General features: G+C 39.7%; 2 protein-coding genes across 4 annotated transcripts; one reads left to right on the top strand and one right to left on the bottom strand.

Moving 5' to 3' along the window:
- Positions 1-2,652: 2,652 nt before the first annotated feature.
- Positions 2,653-8,254, top strand: LOC310839728 (uncharacterized protein). Its single transcript, XM_083728661.1, has 4 exons — positions 2,653-2,862; positions 4,210-4,272; positions 6,454-6,573; positions 6,896-8,254. Exons 1-4 carry the CDS (start codon positions 2,683-2,685, stop codon positions 7,013-7,015), a joined length of 483 nt encoding a protein of 160 aa, XP_083584787.1. The 5' UTR covers positions 2,653-2,682; the 3' UTR covers positions 7,016-8,254.
- Positions 8,255-11,574: 3,320 nt separating this feature from the next.
- Positions 11,575-18,621, bottom strand: LOC310835510 (uncharacterized protein). Of its 3 annotated transcripts, XM_083720132.1 has the most exons (5): positions 18,353-18,621; positions 17,124-17,340; positions 15,665-15,727; positions 13,846-13,974; positions 11,575-13,289 (listed from the first exon to the last, which is right to left on the bottom strand). In XM_083720132.1, exons 2-5 carry the CDS (start codon positions 17,280-17,282, stop codon positions 13,185-13,187), a joined length of 456 nt encoding a protein of 151 aa, XP_083576258.1. In that variant the 5' UTR covers positions 17,283-17,340; positions 18,353-18,621; the 3' UTR covers positions 11,575-13,184. The 3 variants fall into 3 exon arrangements, 1 of the variants encoding a protein (XP_083576258.1); XR_014559690.1 differs by lacking the exon at positions 17,124-17,340 and having other exon boundaries at positions 18,353-18,617; XR_014559691.1 differs by lacking the exon at positions 17,124-17,340 and having other exon boundaries at positions 18,345-18,613.
- Between the last annotated feature and the right edge of the window lie 308 nt (positions 18,622-18,929).

The following is an 18,929-nucleotide window of genomic DNA, read 5'->3' as shown; positions in this document are numbered from 1 at the left end:
AATATAGAAACAATAACCCAGCAAAAGGGCAGCAAATAATATATATTTAAAGACAGGAATGCTCTCAGAACAATGAGATAACAAGAAAATTCCAAAGATATATATACATATACAGTGGTACCTTGGGTTAAGAACTTAATTCTTTCTGGAGGTCCGTTCTTATCCTCAAACTGTTCTTAACCTGAGGTACCACTTTAGCTAATGGGGCCTCACACTGCCGCCACGGCACGATTTCTGTTCTCATCCTGAAGCAAAGTTCTTAACCTGAGGTGCAATTTCTGGGTTAGCAGAGTCTGTAACCTGAAGCGCCTGTAACCCAAGGTACCACTGTACATATATATAGTCAAAACTGAAGCAGTAAAAAAAATAGTTGCTAAAAGGCCTGGGAAAACAAAAGGTTTGTGACCAAAATCCTAACATAAGTGGGCCTTTTGTGGGAGGCCATTCAATAACTAGACCACTGCCACCAAGAAGACCATTTCCTTACCACCCACCTCAGATCAATAGGCAGGCAGATTTTGAAAAGGCCTCCGATGCAGATATTTTATAAACTCAAACAGAAAAGCAGCTGGTCCCTGGCGCCCCCTCCCCTGCCTGCCAGCTTAGCCCTCCAAGGCCTGGGTCAAGTGTGCCCAGCTCCCCATCACCCCGCATGAGCCTGCTTAAGGGGATTGTGGCTTTGATAGATACAGTAATACCAGAACTCTAATGTTATTTTTGTTTCAGACCCTACAGATCGTGGACAAGGTGGAATGTTTTGGAAAGTGGCAGAAGGATATTTCTAAGTTTGTTTGGCAGGGCAAAAAGCCCCGAATAAAGTTTAAAATATTAACTGATGCGAAAGAAAGAGGGGGATTTGCCCTGCCAGACTTGAGGTTATATTATGAATCTGCAGCCTTCTGCTGGTTGAAAGATTGGATTTTACTGGAAAACACTGATGTCCTAGATCTGGAAGGGTTTGACAATGCTTTTGGGTGGCATGCATATTTGTGGTATGACAAGGTTAAAGTGCACAAACTGTTTAAAAACCACATTGTTAGGAGAGCAATTTTAATGGTCTGGACAAAATATAAAGACTTACTGGAGAGTAAGACTCCGAGGTAGCTCTCACCGGTGGAGGCCAAGGCACGTAAGAGACCTAACATGGAGGCCAATTGGCCTAAATATGGGGAAATAATTGAAAAGATTGGAGACAATTGGAGGTTGCAGAGCTTGGAAAAATTAAAAAACAGGGTGCGAGACTGGTTGCATTATGCACAAATTCAAGAAGTCTTTAAAGCAGACAAGAAGGTTGGATTCCAGGTGGAAAAATCGAAACTAGAGACAGAACTGTTAGAACCAAAAAGTAAACTACTTTCGAGAATGTATAACCTGCTGCTTAAATGGAATACTCAGGATGAGACAGTCAAATCTGCCATGATAAAGTGGGCGCAGGATTTGGGGCATAACATTATGTTTGAAGACTGGGAAAGGTTATGGAACACCGGAATGAAATTTACGGCATGTAGTGCCTTGAAGGAAAACATTATGAAAATGATATACCGGTGGTACATGACCCCAGTCAAGCTTGCTAAGATATATCACCTGTCTGATAATAAATGTTGGAAATGTAAAGAGGCGGAAGGGACATTCTTTCACCTCTGGTGGACCTGGTGAAGGCCTTTTGGGAAATGATTCATAATGAACTAAAAAAGGTACTTAGATTTACCTTACCTAAGAAACCAGAGGCCTTCCTCCTGGGCATGGTGGACCAGAGAGTGCTTAAGAAGGACAGAACTTTTTTTATGTACGCTACTACAGCAGCAAGGATCCTGATTGCAAAACATTGGAAGACACAAGATTTACCCACACTGGAGGAATGGCACACACAGTTGATGGACTACATGGAACTGGCCGAAATGACTGGCAGAATCCGAGACTTGGGAGAAGAAACAATCGAGGAGGACTGGAAAAAATTTAAGGACTATCTGGAAAAACACTATAAGCTGTATGAATGTTAAAAAATGCACCTTTTAGGAAACTCTAGCTTCAGTAATGTTAAACTAAAGAAATGGAAATTAAGGCACAAGAAGTCCGAGATAGAATAAGGAAATAACTTTATTGTGTTTAAATGAAAATGTACATGATTTGGGTTATAACACATTTGAAATTGGGTAACATGATAAAACGAAAGATACAATAAGTAATGAAATAAGTTAACAAATTGCTGATGTTATGTTCACAGAGAATGCAGGGTTGGGAGGATGTGGGGAAGTCCAGTAGATTTGGAAAAAAGAACAAGAAAATTTGTAATCTTTCTATTTTATTCTTATAACATGCTCTTTATTCTTTTTTCTGTATTTTACAAACTTAATAAAAATATTATAAAAAAAAAAGTAATACCAGAACTCTGAACTGGACCTTGAAACCCACTGGACATTCTAATTGAGCTTTAGGGCCAAGGCAAAGACAACCTTCTTCACACAAGCCCTGCTTGCGATTTCCATTAAGCAGCAACAATTACTCATTTAGCATTGAGAGATCTTCCACATAATCAGATAGATGTGGTTTTGCGCTTTTGCGGATAGTGGGGATTCCACACCACCTATCTCCTTCCCCCTGTTGCACATATAAATATCCAGCTTGCAAAAGAGCAACAAGCAGTAAGGATCTTGTCTGTAGCTCCTAATAATCAAAAGGACGATGGCTGTGTTTCTGAAAGCAATCCTGGCAATCTGTTTGCTGGTAGAAATTATCTCTACTACTCCGTTAAAACAACTAGGCAAGTTCAGAAGAGAGGTACAGAAAACGGACAAGTGCAGATTTCAAAGAAAACTAACAATATTACAGAAATGGCTCGTTACGGAATGTGAGAACCTGGAGGTACATAATTTTTTTTTATTATGTTTTGCAGCCAATTTATTGCTTGTTTAACAATTGCAAAGAAGGCAAGGAGGAAAGATTTATTACTGAATCAACTTAATGGGAGCCAGATGTTGTTACTTTCTCTCTCAGAATGTGCACTCTCTCTAAGAATACTTTCTTACACAGCAGAAATGGTTCAACAGGATGTATTGCTTTACTTAACATGCAGGCATGTTGACAATGATACCCAATTTGGTATTGTACATGTTGCAGAACTGAAATAATCAAAATGAATATTTAAAACGTTCGCTACTTTTAAAAGGCAATCTTGTTAATGTGCAGCTACTAGACAAGATTTTCAATACTTTATAATCCTGAGCCACATCAGAACTTTCATTCAGTGATGTATGCCACCTTGAGCTCCTTGCATAAAGGTGGGGTGGAAAATGTAATGAATAAATAACTGTGTACATTTTCAGGATAAAAATTAGGCTGCTAAGAGCTTAATATATTTGCTAGTTGCTATAAGTAGACCAGGCTAGTATCTAATCTAGAATCATGAATAAGCAGAAACTGGTAATGGTGATTTTGTGAATGCTCTCAGAACAACGAGACAACAAGGAAACCACAGAGTAATCTCCTTTCTTTGTAAAATCTAGAACTGAAATTACAGGTCACACATTCTGCTCTGCCCAGGGACCACAATCCAGAGATGTGATGCTGAGGTCCATAGCTCTATAGTGTTCCCTGTGTATCTTAGAGCAATTGGCACATTACACATGATACAAATCCACCTATTACCCCTTTAACCATGTTTCCTTATGCTGGTAGACTTCTGTGCATGAAATATACAGGAACAGGCTGCCTGTAGAAGATTATTTTCAAAAGATTGTTTCTTCTTCTTGTTTCCTCTCACTCAATTCAGCTTGCAAAGTTTACAGCATTAGGGTTGTTGTTGTTGTTTTTTAAAAAAGATTGTTTTCCCTGGAGTTCTTTGCAGAACATCCTTTTCACAGCAACGTCCATCCTCATATCTTTGGCAAGTCTACAAATGAGCCCTGATGGTGGCAATTGCCATCCCAGGTTGGCTGTCCCCAGCATCTGGCAACTAAGCATACCCTGCCTTTGCAGGTAGAGGCTTCATGTTGAATTATTGTAGCCACTGAGACACTCTTTCTCATTGAATCAGTCCAGTCCATGTTTAAAGGCTGTCAAGAAGACCAGCATGCACTTCTCCTGCTTCCTTCCTCTAAAATGGAAATGAGAGTGGGTGCAGGAAACAGTTGCCCAAGGTCTAGCCAGCGAGTCAGGACTCGCTTGCCAAAGTTTCCTTCCTTAACCAATTTATTGCCTTTTGTTTTGCAGAAATCATCTTGTGGTAATGAAGAAATAAGAAAGATTCGCTTTGAACCTAATGCTGAGCGAACGGTAAGCAAAATGTTTATGTCCTTGACATAATGGACACTTAGAAAATCTTCCATAATTTTCAAACATCAGCCATGGCTAATTTATTGAGGAGTGTCCACAGTTGGCATCCAGCCATTCTTCCTTCATTATTTTGAAATGCTATATTTGGACCTTGAGAACCTTCATAGGAGTCTCACAACTTGTACACTTTATTTGAGAACTTCTCTACAGATTACTGTCTAAGCTGTCAAAGTGTTTGTTGCTATGGCAGGTCAATGGAAGGGACACTAAATGAAAAACACACCTCAAAAATGGAATTCCACTGAAAACATTCTCCATAGTTGGAAATTACCACACAATTTCTCAGTACAGGAGATTTGTTGGGGTGACCTACAATGCTAGATTACATTTTGGGGGAAATTGCAGCATTTTTCATAAATCAATACATTACTTTTACTTAGTTTTCTGCTTTCCTCAGTTATAAAAGTTTTTGGAAGTGCTGCTTCTCAGCCTGCTACTTCATTTGATTCAGGCAGGTCTCTTCACAATACGTGATATGGTTCAGGTTCATAGAACTTTAAACCACTAAGAAAAATGTGGTGGCAGAAATCTATAAGCTATGCAATGCCTTGTTACGACCAACCAGGGGTATGTGGAAAAGGAGCCTTGCTTCTGCAAGTGTTGAGGCCTTCTGATTAAAACTTTAAGCCTTTCTCAGTCTGGAGTACAAGGAAGTCATTGGTTAGGAGACAAGCGCCACAATGCTAACCATGTCTATTCAGAAGTTAGTCTTACTTAAGTCATTGGAGTTTACTCCCAGATAAATGTTGTTAAAATTGCAGCCTATTGCTGTCATACATTCTTGCCTTGGAGTAAGTCATATGGAACTCACTGGGGCTTTTTCTAAGGAGTCTTCAATCTTGAAGTCTCCAGGCGTACATCTGGTTAGTATTTCACGCCTCCGATGCTGCAGAAGAGATTGGTGTAAATCACATGCCTCTCTGAGAAGAGTGTGGGAATGGAAGACAGTCTTATCTCTTCCACTGTATATACTTATTATACTGTATAGTGGTACCTCAGGTTACAGATGCTTCAGGTTACATACGCTTCAGGTTACAGACTCTGCTAACCCAGAAACAGTACCTCGCATTAAGAACTTTACCTCAGGATGAGAACAGAAATCATGCAACAGCGGCGCAGTGGCAGCGGCAGGCCCCACTAGCTAAAGTGGTACCTCAGGCTAAGAACAGTTTGAGGTTAAGAACAGACCTCCAGAACGAATTAAGTTCTTAACCCGAGGTATCACTGTACTTTTGCTTTTACTTCTGCCTGTTTCTTCTCTCGGAGCTGGAGAGAGAGGATGCCATGACTCCTTTGTCTGTGCATAGTGTGTAAATAAATACATAGATTAGCTCTACCATGTCTCACGCTTCTTGCTGTGTTATGCTAGAAGATTAGTGTACAGTGGTACGTCAGGTTAAGTACTTAATTCATTCTGGAGGTCTGTTCTTAACCAGAATCTGTTCTTAACCTGAAGCACCACTTTAGCTAATGGGGCTTCCTGCTGCTGCTGCCACCGCCGCGCCACCGGAGCATGATTTCTGTTCTCATCCTGAAGCAAAGTTCTTAACCTGAAGCACTATTTCTGGGTTAGCGGAGTCTGTAACCTGAAGCGTATGTAACCTGAAGTGTATGTAACCCGAGGTACCACTGTACATGTATCATTTGATATAATTTGCTGAAGCGCACTGGAGAAGAAGGGGAATGCCTTTTCCAGAGCTGCGCATACTGGAGGACGCTCAGAGTTCTGGGGTTGCAGGGGCACCTGCATAGTTATTATGTCATGTGTCTGGCTGGCAACCTGCTAGAAGGGCACATGCTTTTTCTGAACAGCACTTTTGCACTTCAAAAACCAGATTAAAATATGCGTGTTATGTCATTTTGAGCGTCTGCGCATGCGCGAGCAGCGAAACCCGGTAATAACACGCTCCGTTACTTTTGGGTTGCCGCGAAAGCACTCAACCTGAAGCACATAAAATGCGAGGTATGACTGTACATATAAATTCTAGAGAATATTTCCCTCCTAAACAGATAGTGCAATAATAAAGTATCACCTCAAATGACAAAAAAAGAATGAACCTTGCATTCAAACTGCATTGAAGCGGTCATGCTGCATTCAATTTTAAACCTTTTTTTCAACAGTGCAAAACTTACGGCAGAGTATTTTGCCAAGTCAACGAGGCTCTGAAAAATGTCTCTCAAAGTGCTTGCAACAGCACTGTATCAAATATGCTTCTACCCGACTCTCTGTATGAAGACCATGTGAGTATTTTTTGTAAATGTATATATTTCTCATTAGTGAGACATAGTAGGGAAATAGTTTGCGCCCCCTTTTTTAAACGTTCAGAAGGGATTCTCGGTGGGTTGGGATATATTTTTACAAATGTATTTACAAATTGCTTTAACTTACTTTACCTGAGAGGTCAGCTCTAATCAACTGTCGGGAAAACCAATAAAAAATAAATCTTTTCAATGGGCCAAAATAAGCTCAGGCCTCCTCCTCCTAATTACCATTTTATTAGCATTGTACTGTTGGAACTGTATGGTCAATTTAACTCTCCTCCCCCCCCATCTTCTTTTAAAGACCAACTGCACTTTGCCAAACATTGGTAGCAGGCCAATGAAGGAATTCTGTCCATCTCTATTGGACTACGTCAGAAGCTTACATATCTGCTATGTGGACAAGAAAAAGTGTACATCATAAGAACTAGGAGGATCTCTTTTCCCCCCAATAAGAAACCATGGCACCCGACATTGTTCTGGAAACCAACAACTCATTCATGTTTGTTATTCTTAATGTATGCAGTCAAATAGGGAAATGCAACAATTAATTTATTAAGCCAGGAAATATAAATCAATAATAATGCAATCTAACGCACAGCAGCGAGCTCAGAGACCCCTTGAGCTTCGCCATATGTATTTGGAGGTTGATGTTTTGCGCAAAGATTTGAGGACTGGAGTCACATCCACACCATTCACTTATAGCACAGTTAAAGCACATGGCTTTCCACCAAAGAATCGTGGGAACTGCAGTTTGTTAGGGGCTGGGAATTATAGCTCTGTAATGGGTAAACTACAGTTCCCTGGAATTTTGGGTGTGGGGGCTGGAGAATAGAAAGGGCAAAGATCTCTGACATCTCCTAAAACCAAAAAAAAGCCACTGAACCATGAAGAAACAGTTGTCCCTAAATTGGGTTGTTCTAATGGAGAAGTGTCCCGTTGTATGGCCATGCCTTAGCATCTAAGGGCAATCACATTTTATTTTATTTCTTATTCTTTGTTATTTGCTATTCTGTGTTGTTTTTAGTATAAAGCTGCAACTGATGACCTTTTACCAAGCAGTAATTTAACATGGTGCATGTGTGTATGTCACTGCTGTCTGGATTGTTCTGTCAAGTTGTACAGAAAATGTCAGCATAAATCTTGGTCAGATGTGTTGTAAAATGGTTGTCTGCATCTATCCATCCATTCATAAAGATGGAGGGGTGTGTGAAAACACTGAAATAGTGTTTATTGCCTCTTAGCAGTTCCATGACATTGGGTTGAACTTATTTATTTCTGTTCTATTTAACATATTTAATGTTGCATATTCTAAGTATTTTCCGATCAACATTGGAAAACAAACCTGTGATTAAGTGATGCAATAATGCTGAGCACATCTAGAGAGAAATATTTTATTGAAATCAGTAACAGTAAGACTTTTAAGTTGTGGCCATTATTTAATATTTAAAGTTATAGTTAAAGTTACATATTGTATTCTTTTTAGTTATATTATTGACACCGTTACTAAGTTGGTACTATATAATTATTTTATACATGTTTGTATTACAATTAAATTAATACTATATTTAAACTGATATGGTTTTCTTATGTGCCTTTTATATATTAAGTTGAGAATGAAAATGTTTCAGTAACAAAACGCACAATAAAATATCAAGCAAGACTCCTGTTTTCCCTTGATTGTTTTCCCTTTATATTTATGAAAATATCTACATAAAGCTTGAAAAGAGTCATTTTTGAAACAGTATACATTTCCATTTGACATTACACTCCGTTGGGCAATCTGAACCTGTAACTAAACTAAATCACAAAATCACCTGTAACTAAACTAGATCACAAACTAAATAAATTAGTTCACCTCACAATAGCCTTTGCTTTTTAGGTCAATTCATTGTGCTAGGGAGATAGAGTGCTTTAATTCACTTTCACCTAAAATTCCAGTATTGCATTCACTTCAAGGCGCCCAGGGAGGCAAACATATCAATACTAATACAAGTTTCAAATAAGGTTTATTGCCTACTTGAATCCCTCCTGCAAAATAGTGACAGCCTGGACTCTGGAGGTACCCATAGAATGATTACATTAAGCCTTAACTTACTCACTCTCATTATTACCATTTGTACAGAGCGTTGGGAAAGAGTACTTTTTACAATGCCCTTCACATTCTTAATTCCATAGATATCTGGTCTATCTCATGAACGTTTGTTTCTGCACGTGGAACATCTTAAATTGCACTATCCCTGACTTCCCATTATCCACCAGCCACCTACTGTATGTCTACCTCTGCACCATCACTAAGCTCCTCTTCAAGCCCCACTCAGGAACTTCTACACGGGAGGGTCCTTATTTGCAATTGTGATTGCAGCTGGACTTGGCCCACGAGTATGACAGAAGCCTGGCCACAAGGGAAAGCCTGGCCACAAGGGAAATGCGAAAGAGATATTACAATGAGAGAGTGGTATCTGACAACTTAACCCTCAGATACTTTGTGCCAGGCCTCACCCTCCAACATTCCTCAGGTGCAAATGGGGACACTCTATTCTACATCAGTATCACTGCTTGGACGTTTTCTCCTGTTCAGGTACCAAAGTTATTAGAGTAAACACACAAAACTGTGGCATTTTAAACACAGAAGTCTTTGAATTTATGTATTGCGTGCAAGGGAAGCCTGAGGGCAAAAGAAAACACCAAATCAATAATACAACTAACTATAGGGTTGTGTGTGTATATATATATAGACTATAGTATGTGACTATTATTGTTGCAATTGCACAGGTGTATGATATGAGGTACGCCAATGTTTGTTTTGGGGACCAGGGACATATAAGCTTTTGAGTTCAAGGATACACAAGCTTCCCTTTTTCTTAAGTGTTTCAAACTTCTGAGCAAATTAGGACTGTGTAAGCAACTGCAGCATTCTGGTGCTGTGGTGAATCCTGGTTGAATCACCTGCACACCTGTCCCAAATCCCTGGCCTACCTGGCAGCAAGACAGTACAACAGGTATGTCCAGAGTCAATCCACATGGCCAAAGTCCAAACCAAAGCACAGTCCCTCAGAGATCCTGAAGTATCCAAGTAGTTGAGCAGACACAGCTCCGCTGCCCTTGTGTACTCTGCATGCTGATTGCAGCATGTGGGCTTGATGAGGCAAGTGAGCCTCACCTGTTCTGAGCCTACTCCAGCTAAGGAATCACACACCTCCTCTCAGAGCTAGCGAGCCCCACCTGGACAGCTTTCTGCTCCCTATGCCTCAGAGCCTGCTGTGTTTGAGGAGACAGGGGGTTCTCTGTCCCTGGAGATGGGTCCTGCTGCTCTGGTTCTTGTGTCCCATTGCCTCACCATCCTCCGTCACTCTGTGAGTACTTCCTACACCAATCTCTCCTTCCCCATCCCCAGCTTGCCCTGGTGTGTACCAGTCCTGGGACTCTGTATGACAAAGTGAGAAGCCGTGATGGCTTAAGCATTTTTGCGAAGGTCCCAACATTTGCGTGGCAATTGTAGGCTATGCAAGGACTGCAGAGAAACCTGAACCTGTGTAGTTAATATTACTCCTTCAAGTGTCCTTTAAGAAGTTAAATGGGTTTAGGAATGTGTTATGTCATGAGAAGGGATGTGGGCTTTGGGTAAGACTGCAGCATAAGAAAGTACAGTAATAAGGGTGGTGGGCTTTCCTTATAAGCCATCAAGATAAGGCATTGGACAGGCAGGTCAGTACTCTCACTAACTGAAAGAGAGAATGGGAAAGACTTTTGTTAGGAGAGAGACAGCAGTTGTCTGAGTTATGACAAGACTGGGAGTGGTGACATTTGTTCATAAGACAGTTCCGACTTACAAGGCAATTAGAAAACATGTTGAGGGTGATGTTGTTGTTGTTGTTGTTATTTATTATTATTACTGGAGGGAGGGGCGGGAGAACAAAAGAGAGAGCAAGAAAGCGCAGATGGATTATAACTGTTTGGTGGTGAATGTCAAAGCTAGCTCAAGAGGAAAAGAGCTGCTAGATGGCGCTGGTGAGTCCAACCCTTCTCACCATCCCAGCATTCCCACACACTGATAGACACCCACTCATCCATTCAGTGCAATTCTTCTTCTCTTTAATTGTTTATTAGTGTTTTCAACGAAGTGTTGCTATCAGGAGTGGGGCTTGAGGTGAAGCCTGGCAATGGCCCAGAGGTGAGACCAGGGTGGCTAGTGGAGAATGGCAAGTTGAGTCCAGTGCAATTAGGAATGTGCCACAAGCAGAAACAAATGTCCACGAATTTGACGTACGTATTTACAGAATTCAGCACACGGAAGGCCTTGTAAAACACAGTCCACCCTCCATCTCACTGTACAAATGGGAATACTGAGGACGATTAGGCCAAGGCTTAATGTGATCATTCTCCAGAGTGTCACAATTTTGTGTGAGGGATTCAAGTGCATAGTACTTAGTTGCAGAGCAGGTGATTGCTTTGAAGAGCTTTAAGCTGTTTTAAAAGGTTGTTTTAAACTGTTTCTAGAAGTCTTATTTGTATTAGTGTAGATATATTTCCCTTCCTGGGCTCGTTTTAGTAAAAAGAATACTCAAATTTTAAGTGTGCACAATTACAGTGAATTAAAGCACTCCATCACCCTAGCACAATAAATCTTCTTTAAAAAATACATATTTTTGTGCTTAGGAAAGTGATGAGCAAATGCACTGAAAAGTGTGAGGTGAGCAAATTTATTGGGTTTGTAATCCTTGTTGCTGGTTCAGCTTTACCCAATAAAGTGTAATGTCAAGCCCAATTCATACCGCTTCACAAATGACTCGATCCAAGTCTTCTTAAAATCAAAGGAAAACACTTCACTCTTGCACAAAATTTTATTGTGTGTTCGGTAACTTAAATATTTTCATTATTAACTTAATATAAAAACAGCACATAAGAAATCCATATCAATTTAAATACAGAATAAATGCAATTGCAGTACAAACATGTATAAAATTATTCTTCAGTACAAAATGAGGAAAGTTTATGAAAACAATAACAGTACCAATTACATAACTACAAACAAGAAAATATATAACTATGGTTTTAAATATTAAATAATGGTCATAACTCTTATGGTTACTAATTTCAACAAAATATCTCATTTATTGTATCACTTAATCACAGGTTTGTTTTCTAATCTTGATAAGAAAATATTTATAATATAAAATATTAAATATGTTAAATAGAACAGAAATAAATAAGTTCAACCCAATGTCATGAAACTGTTAAGAGGAAATAAACTCTATTTCAGTGCTTTCATACACCCCTCCATCTTTATGAATGGATGGATAGATGCAGACAACCACTTTACCACACATCTGCCCAAGATTTATGCTAACATTTTCTGTAGGACTTGACAGAACAAATCAGACAGCAGTGACATACACGCACACCATGCTAAACTACTGCTTGGTAAAAAGTCGTCAGTTGCAACTATATAACAACAAATTTAAGAAATAAAATAAAAATGGATTCCCTGCTGATGTTAAGGCATGCCTTGATAGAAAATGCAACCCACACAGAGCACTTTTAACAAACTACAATTCCCAGGATTCTTTGGGGAAAGCCATCTGACTGAAATGTGCGGTGTGCCTGCAGTCTGAAAAAGTGTCTCATATGAAAATGCCCTAAATCCATGGACTCTCCTGTGGGATAAGAGGGAGGAATATTGCTGTACTGTACTATATTTGCCTTAAATTTTTTGCTTCTGGTTCAACCTGTTTCCACCTTCAGTTCCTAGATGGGCACTTAAAGGCTGCTGCTGCCACCCTTGGGCACAACCAGACTTTGAGAGAGCTTCTTCTTCTTTCATACCGTCCTCCAACATTTCTCTGATGAAAATAGGGACGTCCCATTCAAGAATGATAATTTTATACCCAACACATCTTACTGGGTTGCCCCAGTCACTCTGGGCTAGCTTCCAACATATAATAATACATGAAATATTAAGAAAACTTTTCTATATAGTACAGGGTTGCTTTCACACAGTTTGGGGGTCGGATGACTCCATATCTTCCGACACTTTTCCAATTAAAATAGGGATGTCTTAAGGAAAAGCAGGACATTCTGGGATCAAATCAGAAATCGGGATGGCTTCTCTAAATCAGGAATGTCCCTGGAAAATAGGGCACTTGGAGGGTCTGTTCTTTGTTCCAGTCATTTTTTAAGGAGATGTTCTTTTGCGACCCCAAATAATCTTGGGAACTGTAGTTTACCCACCACAAAGCGACAACTCCCCGCCCCATTACCAAACTACAGTTCCCAGGATTCTTTGGAAGAAAGCCATGGACTTTAAACGAATGGTGTGGATTTGATTTTGGTCCTCAAATCTTTGCCCACGGTAGCAGCCTCCAAATACATATGATAACGCTCAAGGGTCTTTGAGCTCACTGCTGTGGGTAGTTTGTATTATTATTGGTTTTCTTTTTTTCCTGGCTGGAGAAATTAATTATTGCTTTAACCCTTTCGATAGCAGACATTAAGAATAACAAACACAAATGAAGTGTTGGTTTCCAGGACAATGTCAGATGCCATGGTTTCCTATGAAACAAACATCTTCTTACTCCTTATGATGTACACTTTTAGCTCTTCGCACAGTTGGCATATAAGTGGCTGACGTAGTTTTGTAGTCTGAGGCAGAATTCCTTCATTAGCATGTCATCATCGTTTGGTAAAGTGCAGCTGGTCTTTAAAGGGAGACAAAAGGAGAGTTGATATGGCTGCACAGCGCCAACAGTACAAAGCTACCAAAACGGTAATTTGTAGAAGTAGGCCTGAATGAATTTTGGCTCATTCAGAAGATTAGTAGTAGTAGTAGTAGTAGTCGTCGTAGTCGTAGTATTGTTTTAGAGACAAATGATTAGAGCTGATCTCTTAGGTCAAGATAAAGCAATTTATAAATATGCTTGTAAAAATATATCCCATACTGGAATCCCTCCCCAATAGTGTCTGAAAGGGGCAGGGGCAAACTTTCTATCTACCACAGGCTATTCCACACATTTTCTTGGCCCATATTCTGATCGTATTTAAGTACTGATTAATTCTCACAGGTCTGAGAGCTTCTCTCATCATTCTGTGGCTGTGCCTTGCAAAAGGCCTATCTGACCTGCTGGATCAAAGTTTGGTTAAGCAAATCTCTCTTCAGATTTTCCGCACATCTGATAAGATCTGAGTCAGCGAATAAGATTGGATTTTCACAAGATTCTCACTGATGGGAAATAGATATGTTCAGAGAATACTCACTTGGTTGTCAAACAGCTCTGGGTGTGGCTGGATCTTAGACACAGTTTTGTTGCATTCAGTTGGATTGCTTTTTGCAACTTTATCGAGGGCACAGTGGACATCCAAAAATACGTTTTTGTAAGTTTGACACTGTTGAGAAAAGTTCAAAGTTGAATGTAGAATGACTACTTCAATACATACTGAGTACAAGGTTTGTTCATATTTCTTACTTGACACAATACTTTTTTTAACTGAACTACTTGTTTAGGGAGATAATGTTCTCAAGACTCAAGTTACTCGTTATCATTATGTATAATCTAATTTATTTATGTTTCATGCTATAGCGGATCAATCCCTGATGGTTTTCCCTTGGTCAGCTACTTGCATGGCATACATAATTACAAAAATCATGTGTGTCTTTTAACATGTTCTTTGAAGTGTAATAACAATATTCCAAAAAAAGCACATGTCATTCTAGAAGGATGTCACTTCCAAGATTGTAAGACTGAAATCCTAACCATGCCTTCTAAGAAGTAAGCCCTCCTGAGTTCAGTAGGACTTACTTCAAGGCAAGAGTGTATGACAATACAGCTTTAGGCTGCAATTCTAACCACACTTACAGTGGGGTAAAGCCTAATGAATTCAGTAGGACTACGTAACTTGTGAATAGACATGGCAAGGATTCTGCTGTTTCTCTCCCAACTAAGTACTTCCTTGTACTCCAGACTGAGACAGGCTTAAAGATTTAATGAGAAGGCCTCAACACTTGCAGAAGCAAGGCTCCTTTCCTACATACCCCTGGCTGGTCATAACAAGGCATTAGATAAAGGTAAAGGGGCCCCTGACCATTACGTCCAGTTGTGACCGACTCTGGGGTCGTGGTCTCATCTCGCTTTATTGGCTGAGGGAGCCAGCGTACAGCTTCCGGGTCATGTGGCCGGCATGACTAAGCCACTTCTGGCGAACCAGAGCAGTGCACGGAAACACCGTTTACCTTCCCACCAGAGTGGTACCTATTTATCTACTTGCACTTTGATGTGCTTTCATAGAATCATAGAATCATAGAGTTGGAAGAGACCACAAGGGCCATCAAGTCCAACCCCCTGCCAAGCAGGAAACCTTTCGAACTGGTAGGTTGGCAAGAGCAGGGACCAAGCAACGGGAGCTTACCCCGTCACAGGGATTCAGGCTGCCAACCTTCTGATCGGCAAGTCCGAGGCTCTGTGGTTTAACCCACAGTGCCACCCAGGTCCCTAACAAGGCATTACATAGTTTGTAAATTTCTGCAACCACATTTTTCATAGTGGTTTAAAGTTCTATGAGCCTGAACCATATCACGTACTGTGAAGAGACCTGCCTGAATCAAATGAAGTAGCAGGCTGAGAAGCAGCGCATCCAAAAACCTTTATAACTGAGGAAAGCAGAAAATTAAATAAAAAGTAATATATTGATATTTATGAAAAACATGCAGTTTTCTCCAATGCATAATTTATATTTTATCCTGTACTGGGAAACTGTGTTGCAATTCCCAAGTGTTGAGAACATTTTCAGTGGAATTGCTTTTTTGCAACCTGATAATTTAGTGTCGCTTCCACTGCCCTGCCATAGCAACAAACGTTTTGACTATATGGACAGCAATCTGTAGCATTTCAAAATAATGAATAAAGAATGGCTTGATGCCAACTGTGGACACTCCTCAATAAAGTAGCCATATAAATTACAGAAGATTTTCTAAATGTCCATTCAGCCCACCCACCACATGCCCCAAACAGCTCGGTTTTTGCTGCTAAACACTTTCAAGCTATACATTTTGGGTTAAGGACATAAACTTTTCACTTACAATTTTCTCAGCATTATGTTCAAAGTGAATCTTTCTTATTTCTTCATTACCACAAGATGAATTCTGTAAAACAAAAGGCAATAAATTGGTTAAGGAAGGAAACTTTGGCAAGCGAGTCCTGACTCGCTGGCTAGACCTTGGGCAACTGTTTCCTGCACCCACTCTCATTTCCATTTTAGAGGAAGGAAGTGCATGCTGGTCTTCTTCAAACATGGACTAGACTGATTCAATGAGAAGGAGTTTCTCAATGGCTACAGTAATTCAACATGAAGTCTTCACCTCCAAAGGCAGCGTATGTGCGATTACCAGATGTTGGGGACAACCAATTGCCAGCATCATGGCTCATTTGTAGGTTTGTCAAAGATACCAGGCTGGGTGTTCCTGAAAAAAATGATGTTCTGCAAAGGACTTCAGGAAGACTTTTTTTTAAAGCCTAAAACTGTAAACCATGCAAGCTGAACTGAGTGAGGGGAACACATTTGCCCTCATATAGAAGAAACCTGAATCCATTTGTGAAAACAATCTATTACAGGCAGCTTGTTCCTATATATTTCATGCACAGAAGCCTACCAGCATGAGGGAACATGGTTAAAGGGGTAATAGGTGGACCAGTATCATGTATATTGTGCCAGTTGCTCTAAGATACACTGTAGAGCCATGGACTTCAGCATCATATCTCTGGATTCTGGTCCCTGGGCAGAGCAGAATGTGTGACCTGTAACTTTCAGTTCTAGATTTTACAAAGAAAGGAGATTACTTTGGGATTTTCTTGTTGTCTCATTGTGCTGAGAACATATTCACTAAATAATTGTTACTGGTTTCTGCTTATATTAATGCTTATGATTCTAGATTAGATACTAGCCCGGTCCACTAACAGCAACTCGCAAATATCTTAAGCTTTCAGCAGCACAATTTTTATCCAATAGTTATTTACTTTTACACTTTCTAGCCTACCTTTCTGCAAAGTGCTCAAAGTAGCATACATCAATGAATAATTACTGAAATCATTGTTGAATGAAAGGAAAGTTCTGATGTGGTTTAGAATTAATAATGTAATGAAGATTTTGTCTAGTACCTATACACTTGCAAAATAATAATATATTTCTTTTTTAAAGTGGCAATCATGGTAAAGATTCTGAATCAGTAGCATCATCAACATGCTGCTGTTAAAGGTTTCCTAGAAAGATAAAACACTGATGCTTCCAAGGAATGAATCTGAATATTGAGTAAAGTGATACATCCTATTGAACCATTTATGTTGTGTAAAAAAGTACAACCCTTTTTCTTCTTCTTCTTAGGACATTTTGAGAGAGAGAGAAAAGTTAGCACATTTTGCCAACGGAAGTTGGTTTAATAACAAAACATCCTCCTTGCCTTCTTTGTGATTATTCAATGAGCAATAAATTGGCCACAGTACATAATGACATGACAATAAAAACAAATATGATATTTGACTTACCTTTAAGCTCTCACATGCTGGACCAAGGCTGGTGTTTAACTGTGCAACATATCTTTTAAATTTTGTATCATCCATCAGTTCTGGTTGTCTTAATGGAGTGGTAGAGACAATATCTACCAACAAGCAGATTGCCAGGATTGCTTTCAGAAACACGGGCATCGTCCTTTTGATTATTAGGCACTACAACAATCCTTACTGCTTGTTGCTCCTTTGCAAGCTGAATATTTATATGTGTAACAACGGAAAAAAAGATAGCTGTCAGTATGTGCAGAATCTCCACCCTCCTCAAAATCGCAAAACCACATCAATCTTGACATCATGGTCATAATGAGCAATTGTTGCTATTCAATGGAAATAGGACTTCATCATGTACAGGATTATCTATGCTTTCGGCCCAAATTAGAATGTCCAGGTGGTTCCCTATTTCCCCCCCCCAATTTTACAAAATTTACACATTTACAGTCACCAAAATACAAACCATACATTTCACCTTGACTTCCCTTCCCCCTGTTCCATGTTTCATTTTATTTAACCTTTACCACTGCATATTCTAGTTATTTCATGTTCTTTCCCCCCTTTTTATCTCAGTTTGCATTATACTTCTGAATTTACTCTAATCAGTTTTAATTGGTTTACAATAGTTTTTCAAATATTCTAAATATTTCAAATCTTTTCCAGTGTTCCTGAAAGTCTCTTTCTTCCTGGTCTCTTATTCTACTAATTAAACTTACCATTTCTGCATAGTCCATCAGTTTCATCTGCCATTCCTGCTTTGTGGGTGTTTACCCTCCTTCCATTTCTGAACATATACCATTTGGGCTGCTGTAGTTGCATACATGAAAAGATTTTCCTTTCCTTTTTTCCTTTTTTTTAAGGACCCCCCCCCCCGATCTCTAGGTACATCTGAAACAATTCCTAAAAGAAAAGCTTTTTACAAAGAGCCTCCCCCCTCTTCATTTCATTGTGTATCATCTCCCAGAGGCCCTTAGCCATTTTGCATGTCCACCACATATGATAGAAAGTACCTTCTTTCTCTTTACATTTCCAACAAATATCTGATTCTGACTTATACATCTTTGCTAATTTACTAGGCGTCAGATACTACTGATCATTTTCATAAAATTGTAACATGCTGTAAATTTTAAGTCTTTCTTCCATAATTTCTCATGTGCACTGAATTCTATATTATGTTCTATACCCCTCGCCCAACAGCTTATTTACCAGTTCACCTTTTGTCTCCCATTCTAGTAATAACTTGTACACTCTAGAAATAAGTTTTTTTCTGTATTCCAGTTTCCTGGTCTAGTTCAGAGTGCTAGTATTAATCTTCAAAGCCCCAAGTTGCTTGGGGACAGGACACCCGTAGATCATTTCTCCCCACATTTGACTGCCTGGATTTTAAAATTGGATCCCTTATCTACCACCATCCCCAACTGCCTCATGGTGTGAGGTGGGTGAAGAAAACGTCTTCTCTGTGGCAGTGGCAGGGCTAGCCATCCCATGAGGCATTATGAGGCAGTGGTCTCAAGGTGGCAGTCATCAGGCAATTGGGAGGGGCAGCAGATTTGACCTTGGGGGAGCGCACCGCTCATTCCCTCATCCATTTTCTATTTTGCCTCTAGTAGCAAAACATCCTGGACCACCTGGACTAGTTTTTAATGGGTGCAGACCTTTTATTTTTCCATGCCTGTTGGCAACTATGTTTTTTACTGTTGTTGTTTTTTTAAAGTTTTCGAACTATTGTTGTTTGCTCCCTCTTTGCTGTGTATGTAAACAAAAGGTAAAGGTAAAGGATCCCTGGATGGT

Source organism: Podarcis gaigeae, assembly GCF_964106915.1.
Source record: "Podarcis gaigeae genome assembly, chromosome: 2".
Lineage (NCBI taxonomy): Eukaryota > Metazoa > Chordata > Lepidosauria > Squamata > Lacertidae > Podarcis > Podarcis gaigeae.
This window is presented reverse-complemented; position numbering and strand designations above follow the sequence as displayed.